Here is a 14692-nt window from a genome sequence, read left to right on the forward strand (position 1 = left end):
CCACCATACTCACCCACACTGGGATAAGGTTAGAGCTGCCAATCAACCTAAAACGTCTTGTGTTTAAGATGTGGGAGAAAAGCTCATACACACAGAAAAAAAACAAAAAACGTACATTTCTGCACCTGGTCCAGGATTTCAGCAAAGGTCTCAGGAGAAGTGATGCAGCAGCACTAACCAGTGTGCCACAGTGCTGCCCTTATTTATTATTTACTAATGAAAAAGTAAGTTCTTAAATACTTAAATGTTGATTAAAAATAAATGAATACAACACCTGGCAGAGGCGAATATTTTCATAAGGATGTGCCTCTTCATGAAGTCTGGCCTTAGATTCTCGTTTCTCTCCATGAACAATTAACAGTGGCTTTGACCTTAAATGACATTTGATAGTTACTATTTGACCAGTAACTAAATTAATTTCAAAGTTTTTAGCAGATAATAAAAATACCCTCTTTTTAACAGCACATTTTATATAGAATACATGCTTTAAACATTTTTTAGAGATTCTCACAAATTAAGTTATTGTAAAAGGTGTGGGAAGAAGGATTCTGCACTGATGAGTGAATAAACTTAGAAATGAAATCAAAACAAAAAAACATGTTTTAGTAAGGCTTACAGTTCACAGCAGCACAATAATAATTGAGTTACATACCTGAACTCTAATGGATATTGTTGAATGAGCCAGTTAATATCAATGCAGTAGTTAAACTGTTAAAAGAAAGAAAATAAAATTATCAAACAGGTCTATATGTATTTAAGAAAAATCTTGCATAAAACAGAAGTTTCTAACCTGGACAGAAGATTTAAGGGTTCCAAACAAGGGTGAAAGTATGTCTGTTAAGAAACCACAAAAATGATTAATAAATCATAAAACAACACACCACGATTAATAAATCATAAAACAACACACCACGCAATATCTCTGACAGTCAAATTTTCTTACATTTTCTTTACATACATTTCTAGTGTCTGCCTCATTACAATAATTCGGTTTTAATGCACTAAGTTTACTTTAATTACTAAATTCTGTGTTCAATAAATGCTCTTCAATTGTATACATTCACAGGCTACTCAAATTTCAAAACATTCAAAATGCTTCCACTACAATCATGAGTCAGTGGTTGGGTTAAGTGCAACAAAACCTTTGCCCTTCAGTTGGCTAAATTCATTTTACTTCACTTCTAGTCTGAAATAACGTAGGGTTAACTAAAAGTTAACACAAAAAAGGAAATAAATCAACAATTCCTTCACACTTCTCCCTACTACTTCTTCCTTCCTTCCTTCTGGCACCTAAACTCTTGTCCAGTCTCCATCGGACTCCAAGATTGCTGGAGCAAGGCCACTGGTCTCTTTTAAAGCACTTCCAGGCCAGACATAGCCTTCCAAAATCTCTCTGAGGATTCTAGGTATCCCTGTCAGACGCATGGGCCACTTTTATCAAAAGACTTCAGCAGTTGCAGTTACATGAGAGGAGATGGCTTGTTTTATAGGGCATTTTCCACTATACTCCCATTACACTCACATTCCCCACAAATATTCAAAGGATTCTCTTGCTTGAGCCTAATTTCTGCCATCTCTGTCAGGGCAGGTTAAGATTGGCCTCTCAAGCTGAATGTCTTCAAACACCTGCTAACGCAGGCCCGGACCACAATTACATTTACAACAATTCAAACAGTGTTTTCGCATCAAACTTATTCTGAAATAATCACTTCTATTAAGGGTACTTAAAGTGTACAAAATGTGATTTTGTACACAGTATTTCACTGAAATTACACACACAACTTGGACATTATTTTAAGTTTACTTAAAATGGATATTTTGCCCTTCAACCAAAGGGCTGATGTAGCGTCAGCATTAAACTGCATGTCTAAAAGAAATTTCAGTTAACATTTCAGCAACTACTAGGACTTACTCAACACCATAGTGAACGCACATTACTTAAAAAGGGAGGTGGGAAACGTAGCAGATGCATGATATTTATCCATGACCTGCTTAAGCTCCAGGACTCCAACTTAAAAACACACACAAGAAAAGAATTGGGCTGTTAATGCTATTGACACACTAAACTATTAAGGCTACTTTTATACTGGAGAACTAAAAAGGCAATATGAATTTTCTGTTTAGATCTGGACCACACTTTGTATGTTAATACTAATTTGCCCTATAACCAAATTGGTCAGCAAGAGAGATCATTTTTCTAGTTTTTGAGGCTATGAAATATTGGTTTAAAGTGCAGTTAACAGCTGCTTAAGTTATAGCCCTATTCCACCATGCTGGCCTATTTCTTCAACTAAGATTTTATTACTAAAACAGATGTGTAATTTAGTTTACAGAGAGTAGCCACTTCCCCTCAAAGAAGGATTAAACATATTCTCTCCCTATATCTCAAGAACCTCCATTATCAAACACAATGCATTGCCTCCATTGTTATCGTCTTTAAGGCAATTTTGATTACGTTAATCTACAGTACCGTGCCTCTGAGGAAATATGCATGGAAAGCCTCTTCAGCACTTACTCACACAAGTCACATACTATGAGAAACTGGATTATATTGATTTCAAGATACACAATTATCAAACTTAATTTCAGCTGAACACTTTTCTGTAGGATTCCAACTATTTCAGGCACCTTTTTTGATGTTTACAGAGGAAGTATGACCAAAGTACCAGTACACTAAAAGTGTGCTTTTAGATTCTCTTTGTATTAACTAAGGACGGAAATGCCTGAAACTGAATCGAGTACGATAAAGAAGCAAACGGATGACTGATGGGACCAACATTTCCAAATGGTGTAAAAAATGATTCATAATTGAGAGGGAGCAAATACCGGGCATCAATATTATTAGCTGCATGAATCAAGATAAATATTTACATACTAAGGGAAGCTTGGAACACTTCGTGTTTAAAGGATAGGTTCAGCATTTTTTCAAAGTGAAATTATTTCTTCACAATCATAGCATATTCATGAAACTGCATTCTAAAGTGAATCATCTTTAATACATTAAAAAAAAAACTAGCCCGCTCTTGCATTTTATAATAAAGCTTATGAGTATCAGCATCCCATAAGCCATAAGCCAAAGAAATCCATTTGTCAAGGTAAAAATGTTATCAAACATTGTCCTATGTATGGCTTGAGATTACAAACAGATTGAAAATGAGTAAATTCATCCATCCATCCATCCATTTTCCAACCCACTGAATCCGAATACAGGGTCACGGGGGTCTGCTGGAGCCAATCCCAGCCAACACAGGGCACAAGGCAGGAACCAATCCCGGGCAGGGTGCCAACCCACCGCAGGACACACACAAACACACCCACACACCAAGCACACACTAGGGCCAATTTAGTAACGCCAATCCACCTAACCTGCATGTCAAATAGATTGAAAGATAAAAATACAGCAGAACATAATAAATAAGTAAAATTATGTGAATAAAGTAAAATTAAGTGTTAAGGTGCAATAGTGCAGTGATTATTTCAATTCCACCCGGGGGAGTAAATGCTAACATTAATTTTATTTTAATTTTTTTGTTTTTTTTCATTTTTATTACTATTTAATTTAATATTGTTTCTTTGTATCAGTATACTGTTGCTGGATTATGTGAATTTCCCCTTGGGATTAATAAAGTATCTATCTATCTATCTATCTATCATATAGTGTCTTTCACTCTATCTATCTATCTATTATTGTTCAAAACCAAAGTTAGACTGATGCATAGTTAAATGAGGCATTTTGTTTGTTTGCGCTACTGCGATCTTTCTTTTCTTTTTTTTTTTATATTTTCTAATTTTCCTACTTTCGTATCCTTTAACTTTCTCCACATGTGTATAGCGCCAACGCTTTTTTTTTTTTGAGCCTTTCGAATTCCACTGCTTTCATAATCCCTAACCTGCTCTGCATGTGTTTAGTGCCAACGTTTGTGAACGTCTTTATGAATTTCTACTTTGTCTTTTACTCTGTCTTTTAATTCTGAGCCCGATTGGACGTGCTTTTTTTTTCAATTCCACTTGTTCCGGACTGATAATTACTTTCCTTATTTTCTGAATTTGCAACTAGATTATTCTTTTTTGCTCTTTTTTCCCTCCAACACTTTTGAATCTCTTTTCTCCTCACTGCTTTCTTCTTCGCTTAGACGTCGACGTTTCATTTATAATGTACTGTCCTTATTCGCTTTATATGTGCTGAGAGCCCTGGATCTGTGTGTGCTCAAATCCTTTAGACGACTGAATGTTTTGCTGCCTCTTGGTCTATTTTATATCGATTGTAAGTAGGGTGTGTCTTGCAAGAATCTCATGTTCCACGTCATCGCGAGACAGTCCTGGGTCAGTCTCTTGGCACAAAGTCTCATGTTTAAGGTCCCCGCGAGACGCTCGTGGCCAATCTCTTTCATCTCACGGTTTCTTTTAAATGTCTTCCGTGATCTTAACGTGAAGATCACGTCTCGACGCCCTTTGTGTTTTTCTCTCCAGGATTTATTTTTTTTTTATAATAGAGAGATATGCTTCAATTTAGAACAGAGTTTTATCTGGTAAACTAATATACCAGGATTGTGAAGAAATAACTTCAACTTGGAAAATGCTGAACTTAACCTTTAAGTATGCACAATGGCATCACTGACAGCAACAAACAAACAAGCAAAACAGGAAACCAGCATAACACTATCATGAATGACATCATTAAAGATGCAACAAAAATAAGGAAACATAAATAAAAATTAATTCTAGGACTCTAAACATGGGAAAAATAGTGGAAAATGGGCTCTGCCACCTGTAAACTCTGCCAGCAGGGGGAAAAAACGGACCTATGCCAGATCAGACAAAAAATATCTGAAACAGGTCACTTGATGCTGACAGTTTAAACAAAGCATTCGATTCTGTAATGAAGTTGGTGCTTCACAAAATGTGAATATCCTTCTCCACAATAACAAAAAACCAACAACTGATGCATCTTAAATTGTATTCATTGCTTACCAGATTCAGAACTGTTTAACTGACATCATCATCCATTTTTCTCCTGATTAAACCTTTTCAAAAGCTCTTACCTTTTATATGCAAAGCACTACAGTTGTGTTCATTTTGAAGGCCAGTGACTTTGGTAAGATAAAACCTGAATGAATTGGTCTCATGAAAGGCGCGGAAACAGCTGTCAAAATCATCCTCGCTCAGATCTTTTAAATCATTAGAAAAGCTCTCGCTTTCATACTTCACTTTTTTAGATGGTGGATTTTGTTTTTTCACTGATCTGTCTTTGTGCTCTTCAGCAGATTCCTCATCACTACTTGACAAGCACCAGCCAGAGTCTGGCAGCTCATTTTTTCTTTTGACTGACGGTGACCTCTGCCATGAAGGTTCTGATTTACAGACGTCCTGCTTAACTGAACCAACTATATTGCTCGCCTCAGAATTCCAACTGGACTGTATAGTTTGTGTATTTGTTGGAAATTGTTCCTTGGGTCTTTCTTCCATTCTATAATTTGTCATCAAACTGGCGGAAGAATCTCTTTCATTTTTAACACAAAGAGGTATCCCTTGATTTCCCAGAGATTTTTCAGCATTGTTCTTGCACAGCTCTGTTTTACTCGTAATCGGCGCATTCGAACACTTTGAAGACTGAAAGTTTTTTCTTACTGGCGGGCAGTCCTCTTCATCACTGCTTGAGATATCCCATTTCCCATGCAGGCTTTCTTGTGACATTTTTATTCTAACTGAAATAAAAGGTTTACAATTCCTGAGAAGACAAATAAAAACACGGTTAGATGCAAGGTTTTCAAGAACACAGAGAAGACTTAGCTTTCCCCTTTAAAAATATTTTTTAATGTTGTGAAAAAGAAAAGGAATGTCACTACATCAGAAAAGATTGATAAACTGATATGAAAGGCATTGTATAATTGATTAATTTTCCCATGGGTAAACTGCAGTATTACATGAGCCCACATATTCTCCCGTGAAGCATACAGTTGCATCTGCACTTATTTTACAATGCTTCTATCCAGAGGAGTTACAAAACTGTGTTGGGGCAACAACACAAACGCTAACTGAAATACGGCATTATTTATTGCATGCATAAACATGCTATCTATGAAACGTTAAGTATACAGCAACTGCGGGGAAAAAAATAGATATTATGCATTAGCTCCATTTATTTGACAACACATGTTAAATATTGTAAATTTGCAATTAGTGACTGTGTGTGACTACATGAGCTTAATGTACGATTTCACTTGTTTAGTTATAATTACACACATGCACAAACATAAAAATAAAATAACACACCGTTCTACTGTGTAGTGGCAAGAACATCAGAATACAGACAGACAGACAGGAAAGGCACTATATGATTGATAGATAGATAGATAGATAGATAGATAGATAGATAGATAGATAGATAGATAGATAGATAGATAGATAGATAGATAGATAGATAGATAGATAGATACTTTATTAATCCCAAGGGGAAATTCACATAATCCAGCAGCAGTATACTGCTACAAAAAAACAATATTAAATTAAATAGTAATAAAAATGCATGTAAAAGCAGACAATAACTTTGAATAATGTTAGCATTTACTCCCCCGGATGGAATTGAAGAGTCGCATAGTGTGGGGGAGAAACGATCTCCTCAGTCTGTCAGTGGAGCAGGACGGTGACAAAAGTCTGTCACTGAAGCTACTCCTCTGCCTGGAGATGACACTGTTCAGTGGATGCAGTGGATTCTTCATGATTGACAGGAGTTTGCTTAGTGCCCGTCGCTCTGCCACAGATGTCAAACTGTCCAACTTAACTTCTACAATACAGCCTGCCTTCTTAACAAGTTTGTCCAGGCGTGAGGCGTCTTTCATCTTTATGCTGCCTCCCCAGCACACCACTGCGTAGAAGAGGGCACTCGCCACAACCGTCTGGTAGAACATCTGCAGCATCTTACTGCAGATGTTGAAGGACGCCAACCTTCTAAGAAAGTATAGTTGGCTACTATAGAATATTGGAATGTTAGAAAAACTTTTGACAAGAACACGACATTTAGCCCAACAAAGCTGGCCAATTCAATCCACCCAATTCCATCAAACCAATATAAAGTCATGTTTTTGATATTACTTTGCAACAAATTCCATGTGTCTATAGTTCTCTGTGAAGAAAAATGTCCAAATGGTTGTGCAAAATTGACCTGTAACAAATTTCCAAACTATGTCTGTTTATTTGTTCCTGTTAATTTTTAAAAGTATAACAGTCAATAAACTGTACTAATTCCTTTCACAATTTTTAACACTTCAGTCAAGACACATCTTAATTTCCATTTGCTTAAACTGAAAGGGTTCAACTCCTGCAATGTTTCCCCCGCACTCCTGAAATCAGCCTAGTTGCTCTCCTCTGGACTTTCTCTAGTGCTGCCATGATTTTTGAAGATCAGAGGACAAAACTGTGCACAGCACTCCAGGTGAAGCATCACTGGTACATTTTAAAGCTCAAGTATAACCTTCGTTGATCTTTACTCCACAAACCATGCTATATAAACTAACATTCTGCTAGCTTCTTAATGGCTTCTGAACACTAACTACCTGAACATTGATAGTGATGAGTCCACTAGGACAACTAGAACCGTCCCATTGTGTATTCAAATTTAACATTTTTACTTCCTATGTGTAATACCTGAAAATCTGTAACATGAATAGTCTTCTACCACAAACCCACCCAAGCCTGTATTCTATCAAAGTCCCTCTACAATGATTTAATGGATTCGAGATTATCTGCCAATTCACCTAACTTTGTATCATCTGCAAACTTAAGACAGCGAGTTTATATTCCAATCCAGATCATTTATGTGTATTAAAAACAGCAGCAATCCTAACATTGACCCTCAAAGGTCCCTACTTTACAACACATCACTCCATTCTGATCAGATTCCTTGCACCATAATCCCCTGCTTCTTGTGTTTTAGCCAATTTGCATCCATCTACACACTACAATCTGAACTCCCACTTCTTTTAGTCTGATGCCAGACCTCTAATGTGGGACCTTCTTTTCTTTCAGAAAATCAAGATAAATGCATAGCATAATGTATGATTTAATGAATTCAGATAGAGACAGCAGGTTCAGCATCTTGCTTGGGATCACACAGAGAGGTGGATAATGGGTAATGTTTGTCATCTATATTTCAGGTTAATAAAAATGTGTAACTTAATCTTTTTCTCGTAAGCATTTTCTATTTTTTTCTGTTCATCGTTGAACTGCTACCTTTTATTCTCATTTAGTTATTATTTATTGTTTGCGTATTTACAGTGGGTGATTTTTTTCTGTGCTTTTATCCCCATTCATCTTCAATGTCTGTGAAGAACTTTGTTAAAGGCGCTTTATAAATAATATATATTATTACTATTATCACCACTTTACCATTCTGCGACAGTGCGGATGAGATGTCTGCTTATTTTTATGCAAGCAGGCTTATACCTCAAGTTGAATGACTGTCGCAGTATTTTCCATAGCTAACTTTGATCAAGTCAGTCCAATAAACATTATAGATAAAATATTAGATTCGATTCGGATTCCATGCTTTTTTTCCCTAATTCCTAATATAAGACAAGCACAGAAGGTTAAGCTGATACACATTCAAATGACTACTCTCTAAATGGTATTTCTGCGCCGTCCAGTGCCAATATCAAGTGTGGGCAAATCGGGCCACAAGCTAATGAAAGAATACAATTAATAGTAAGCAGCAGGTTGCAAGCACGGTGCACGGTGTAAAACAGACGTTATACTTAGCACCGAGTACTTAAAAAGTTATAAAATATCATAAGATCAAAACATTCCCATTTAAACACTACGCATCCCAAAAAATCAAACCATTGCACTGCATCACTGCAAATCATTGGGTCATAAAAATGCACAATTCCGTTACAAGGTACAAGCTTCACAAATCCCATTCTGCAATGGACATCAGACTGAATAACCAATATGAAACGGCGTAGCTTACAGACCTGTTCAAGGTGAACCGAACTTCCAGTTATTCAGGTTTCGGACAGTTTTAACTCAACTAATCAAGCTCCCCGGTGGTGACTATCAAATTACACGCTGTATTACTTATAAGTCTGATCGTACACCACAGCGAGCCACCGCCAGCAGCAACTCAACTACTAGTGCAACAACAAACAGCATCCCCGGCTGAACTAAGTGACTGACCAACACCGTAACTGCGTTGCATTATAAAATGTTTCAAAATATTTCACTGTGCCATGAAAACCACATAGTCAGTACAGCAAAAAATAATACCTTTATACAAATAAAAATGCCTGTAATCATTAATAGAACTATCCAGTGAATTAGGGTTCGTAAAAGTAAGTTTGCACGCTCCCCCGTCATAAAGACATTTGAGGAATACGTGCAATGCGAATGTACATTTCCTACGGGGTGCCGTTTTGGCCAAAAAGCATCCAGCAAAAGCGAACGTGAATGTGCTCTGGGCGGTGTTGTATTCTTCTGCGTGGGAGGAGTAAGTTTTCACTGTGCAAGGTGCGCATAATATGTTCCCTCAAGCACCGCCCTAATGTAATGAATCGCAGCGAATGCGTCTCTAATTGAGTTTTTCAGCACTTCACTAGTACCACCTTACAAGTCCAATACAACCTCCTGTACAATAAACCAAAAACGATTATCAGAAAAAAATCGATATTGCTGATTTAAATGTCTAAATTAACGAGACGTTGGTTACATACTAATTTTTCTGTTTTTTTATGACGTGTTAATAATAATAAACACGATCGATGGTAAATGCCTGCATCAGATGAATACTAGCATTCTTGGACTTAATGTTCACATCAAAGTTTGGATTACCCTTCTTTAATTTCAAGTACAAATGATTTATTTTATTATCATTATTGCATGCTCTAAACCAGGGTTGCCCAATGCGTCGATCGCGATCGACCGGTAGATCGCGTTGCATTCAAAAAAAATTTTTTTAAACGTTAGTCTATCATATATCCTCGCTATGGCATTTGCCACCTGATTGACATACAGGGCGGCCAGTCTGAGATCTCTTCTCTTCTAACACACTTGTCATCCTGCATACACGATCAAACGCGCGAGCTACTGCAAAACTCCGGCTGTGATCTAGTTAGCCTTCCAATTTATATCGACTAAAGAAGAGATTTAAAAAAAAATAGTTTGGGGAGGGTATGGGCTGGATGTGGAATTGGAAGAGGATTTTTTTTCTCACAATGTAACAATCGAAGTGCGTTTGTCTGATCTGTCAATCTATCATTGCTATTCCAAAGAAGGAAAATGTGGAAAGGCACTTTCGAACTGTTCATAAAAACTACGAAACTGACGTCCTTCCAAAAAGCGATCTGAGAAAGAGAAAGGAGAGGGAACTAAAATCGCAGTTAATCGGACAGCCGTCATTTTCATTGGGCTGAATTCAAAAGCTACTTGACTGAAATTATTCCGCTCTACTTATTCATGCCAGTCAGCCTTTTCCCACATGACGATTATTGAATCCAAATACTGTAGTGACTATAAATGTATTGAATTGTTATTGTGCCATAAAGGATATTCAGTTATGCAAGGTACGATAACATACATTTTATGTATAAAGTATACTCAGTATATATATTGTGACGTGTCTTGCCATTGCATGGGCTATAGGGAAGGGAAGCAGTGTTGGGGTGGAGTCTTGGGGAAACCCTGTTTGTAAGGGTTTGGGGCACCTCCCTAGAGAGAGATGAGTGACAGGCATCCGGGTTAATTAATGGGGCGTGATTAAAAGGGGTGGTGTGGCCGGAAGTGGGAGTTAGAGAAGCTGGAGAAAGTGAGGAGAACAGCATAAGGTGTAAAGAAGGGAAGTAACTTTTTAAGAGTGGTAGATAGGACGAAGGTGATTAGTCTTTGTTATTTTGGAGGTGTCCCCGTGACCCAGACAACAGGCGGCTGTAGGGCACCGTTTATATCGCGGCATATTGAATAAAAAGCCAATCGGCATTTGGAAGACTTCCCCGGACAAGCGGCTCCTGAGTGTGTTTATTCGACGGGACGTCACTATATATATATATATATATATAGCATTTTTGATGTAGGTAGATCATTTCGACCTGGTCATTTTAAAGTATCTCACAAGCCGAAAAAGTGTGGGCACCCCTGCTCTAAACGTTATATTTGATGTCTGTCTCAGCCAGATAAACACCACAAGTATAACAAGGTCTTTATTATTATTACTTGGCAAACAACTTCATCAAAGGCATCTTAGGCAATCGGAAGGTTGCCGGTTCGAATCCCGTAAATGCCAATAGACTCTGCTCTGTTGGGCCCATGAGCAAGGCCCTTAACCTACAATTGCTGAGCGATTTGAATAGTGAGAAAAGCGCTATATAAATGCAAAGAATTATTATTATTATTATTACTGTATCTTACAACACGGGTGGCGCAGTGGTGGCGCTGCTGCCTCGCAGTAAAGAGACCCGGGTTCACTTCCCAGGTCCTCCCTGCGTGGAGTTTGCATGGTGATTGGTGATTCTAAATTGTCCCTATGTACCTAAAATCTGGAATAGCCTGCCAATAGGAATTCGCCAGGCCAATACAGTAGAGCACTTTAAAACACTGCTGAAAACACATTACTTTAACATGGCCTTCTCATAACTTCACTTTAACTTAATCCTGATACGCTGTATATTCAATTCATCATAATAACTATTCATGGTGGCTCTAAAATCCATACTGACCCCTATTCTCTCTTCTGTTTCTTTTTCCGGTTTCTTTGTGGTGGCGGCCTGCGCTACCACCACCTACTCAAAGCATCATGAAGCTCCAACATTGATGGACTAAAAGCCAGAAGTCTACGTGACCATCTTCATCAAGTCCTTCCGTGAGAACCCTAAATACAAAGAGGACTGTTTCATTTATGTTAGGTAGATTGCCCAGAGGGGACTGGGTGGTCTAATGGTCTGGAATCCCTACAGATTTTATTTTTTTCTCCAGCCGTCTGGAGTTTTTTGTCCTCCCTGGCCATCGGATCTTACTCTTATTCTATGTTAATTAATGTTGACTTATTTTATTTTCTTACTGTGTCTTTTATTTTTCTGTTCTTCATTATGTAAAGCACTTTTAGCTACATTTTTTGTTTGAAAATGTGCTATATAAATAAATGTTGTTGTTGTTGTTGTTGCAATGAATGACCTAAAATGGTGAAAAGGTAAGCAGTAAACTGCCAGAGGTTTAAATTTAAAGGTGAGGTTAGCAAAAACTGAAAAAAGGAAATATCAGAATATTACAAATTGGCCTTCTTCAGGGAACAACTAATAGGTTAAAACCTACAGACGTTCTGTAACAATTAAAGTAAATTAAGCCTGGCAAGTAATTGAAGTAAACAATTTGAAAATTTCACAAATTCAGCTGATTACCTAAAAACCACCTTGTATTATGGACATTCTTGACGGGACTGAGCCTATCTTTCCAAAATCTGAAGTAAGGAAACAAACATCTCTTAGTTTCTTATAGTGGACACTCACCCATTTCACCCTACATGAAACCCATTTATAATCACTAATTCACTTAAGGTACTTATCTTAAAAAAATAAGAATAAAACCTGAGCAGCCGGGTGAAAACCCACACATACATGGGATGAACAATTAAACTCCACAGAAGCAGCAATTGGACATGGGATTTGGATCCTGCCCACCATGATGGCCACCTGAAATCATTAATTGCTAAGATTCCCCTCCACCCCAATATGACACTTGTCAGCAACAGAGGAAAATGTTAGTTAAGCTGCTGCGACTGGACCCATGGCAATAAATATGTTGATGAAGCAGTCAATATCATATGAAGGATCATTAACTGTAAATGCCATTATACATTACTAATTAAATTAACATCAATCCGTTATGGAGACTAAATAACTCAGTTCCTGGTTGCAGGTGGCTGGAGCCTATCCTAGTACTCTTACTCTTCAGTCCTGTAGGGGGTGTCAGTCCACCACAGGACACATACATGCTCAGTGCTTTATTTAGTGTCAATCAGTCTAACCTGCACACCTTTGGGATAGAGGAAGGAATCTGGAGTAGCCATGTGAACAGAGGGAGGACATGCCAACTCCACACAGTCAGTGGATGGTCGGATTGGTCCATGAAACCAAATCAAAACAGAAAACACATGCATAAAATGCATCACATACCAGTAATTTGGATTAATGCCTGGCTAGTTATGGCGGAGGAGACCACAATATTAAAAATATTTAAATTTTCATAGGAAAAATACATATCTGAAGCACATCAATTTAACACTACTAGGGTTGCCAGATTAGAAAATTAGAAATAGGGACACTCTTAAAATCACTCTCTCTATATTACTATATATATATATTACTATATATATATATATATATATATAAATTTATACATGCCCCCTACACACCCAGACCAATATATTATATAAAAGTAGAGACATAAGTTAAAAACATAAAGCAAGGATTTTAATGGGTTACGAGGAAAACAAAATCATTTGAAAATTATTTACTGAAAGTGCAATTACATACATTACAGTTTGCTTCAAAGCAGCTTCTGCCTTGTTTGATAAATGTCCATTCGCTGGAATATTCATCATGAAATTTACACTTATGTTTTGGCATCTTGGGATGGATGGATGGATGAGTTTTTAAGTTAGAAATAAAGTGGGCCGTGCAAAGTAGTAACAATACACATTGTTGACAGTCACTGCATGTTGCAATGCTGATTCAGAACTGCACAGAAGGAGAGCAGAACGGTAAGAGTGTCGCAGTCCTCAGCCAACCAGAGCAACTGAACAAATTGCAAATAGGCAGCAAACACGAGTTTCCTCGTTACATTTGGGTTATGTTCATCAAGAGAATCTGTTACATCTAAGTACCGTAAGACGGTAGTAAAAATATATTTTTATTACGAGATTTGAATGAACTAAATACGGGACATTTGGGTGTCCCTGAAAAGTCAGCACAGCACAGGGGATAAAATCATTAAACATGGGACATGTCCCATATATAAGGGATGTCTGGCAACCCTACATTAGACACTTCTTCCAGTTGTAATGGATTATACGAGTCATTGCATGTGGATTTCTTTGTGAAGTTAAAACATTGGCCATTGTATAAATTAGGCGACAGTACCACTGAGAATGCTTTTAGCCACAAGGCTTGGTGTCAGACTGAATTGGTCACATTGGTCCCCTTTAACATCTTAACATTACACACGGTCTTTGTCCGAGCCATTCCATTTTCAGGATGGAAAAGCTGCAAATTAGTTAAAGCTATATTAGCTTTATGATTCACAACACGTTCAGTTTGAAACTCTTTTAGTTTCGTTTTTTATTACTTTGTCAAGTCCTGCTTGGAGAACAGTTAGTTTTTTACGCAATTGTTTCTAAAGAAATGTAGTAGATGGTAACTGTTAACTGCGATTTACCTTTCGTAATATTATGTTTAATACCTCAGTCATTTGTACGGAAACGGAGCTTGAATACCGAACATCCAATAACTGTCTATTGTCAGATCATGCAGATGGCTTTTAGCGTTGTGCTACACAGAATGGAGGACTAAAAAATAACACATGCGAAGCACGAGAAAATACACGCGCTGCTGAGCTACTTCACACCGGCTAATAGTAAATGAGAAAAAATAGGCGTGAAATACAAAGCAGCCAATCCAGTTCCACTCTGTAGTTTCCTTGGTAACTGAACTGA

At 37.5% G+C, this 14692-nt stretch overlaps 1 protein-coding gene across 4 annotated transcripts in view; it reads right to left on the bottom strand.

The window, feature by feature from the left end:
• Window positions 1-9409, bottom strand: part of tdp1 (tyrosyl-DNA phosphodiesterase 1) — a 96791-nt gene extending 87382 nt beyond the window's left edge. For 2 of the 4 annotated variants that reach the window (XM_039741513.1, XM_039741511.1), the window contains exons 1-5: window positions 9262-9407; window positions 5043-5728; window positions 791-834; window positions 653-708; window positions 275-371 (exon numbers count right to left, since the gene is read on the bottom strand). In XM_039741513.1, coding sequence (XP_039597447.1) covers window positions 275-371; window positions 653-708; window positions 791-834; window positions 5043-5694 — 849 coding nt within the window. In that variant the 5' untranslated portion in view covers window positions 5695-5728; window positions 9262-9407. Of the gene's footprint in view, window positions 1-274; window positions 372-652; window positions 709-790; window positions 835-5042; window positions 5729-8969; window positions 9238-9261 lie in introns of those variants that run through there. The other 2 variants (XR_005631265.1, XM_039741512.1) reach the window with 2 other exon arrangements.
• Between the last annotated feature and the right edge of the window lie 5283 nt (window positions 9410-14692).

Source organism: Polypterus senegalus, chromosome 18, assembly GCF_016835505.1.
Source record: "Polypterus senegalus isolate Bchr_013 chromosome 18, ASM1683550v1, whole genome shotgun sequence".
NCBI lineage: Eukaryota > Metazoa > Chordata > Cladistia > Polypteriformes > Polypteridae > Polypterus > Polypterus senegalus.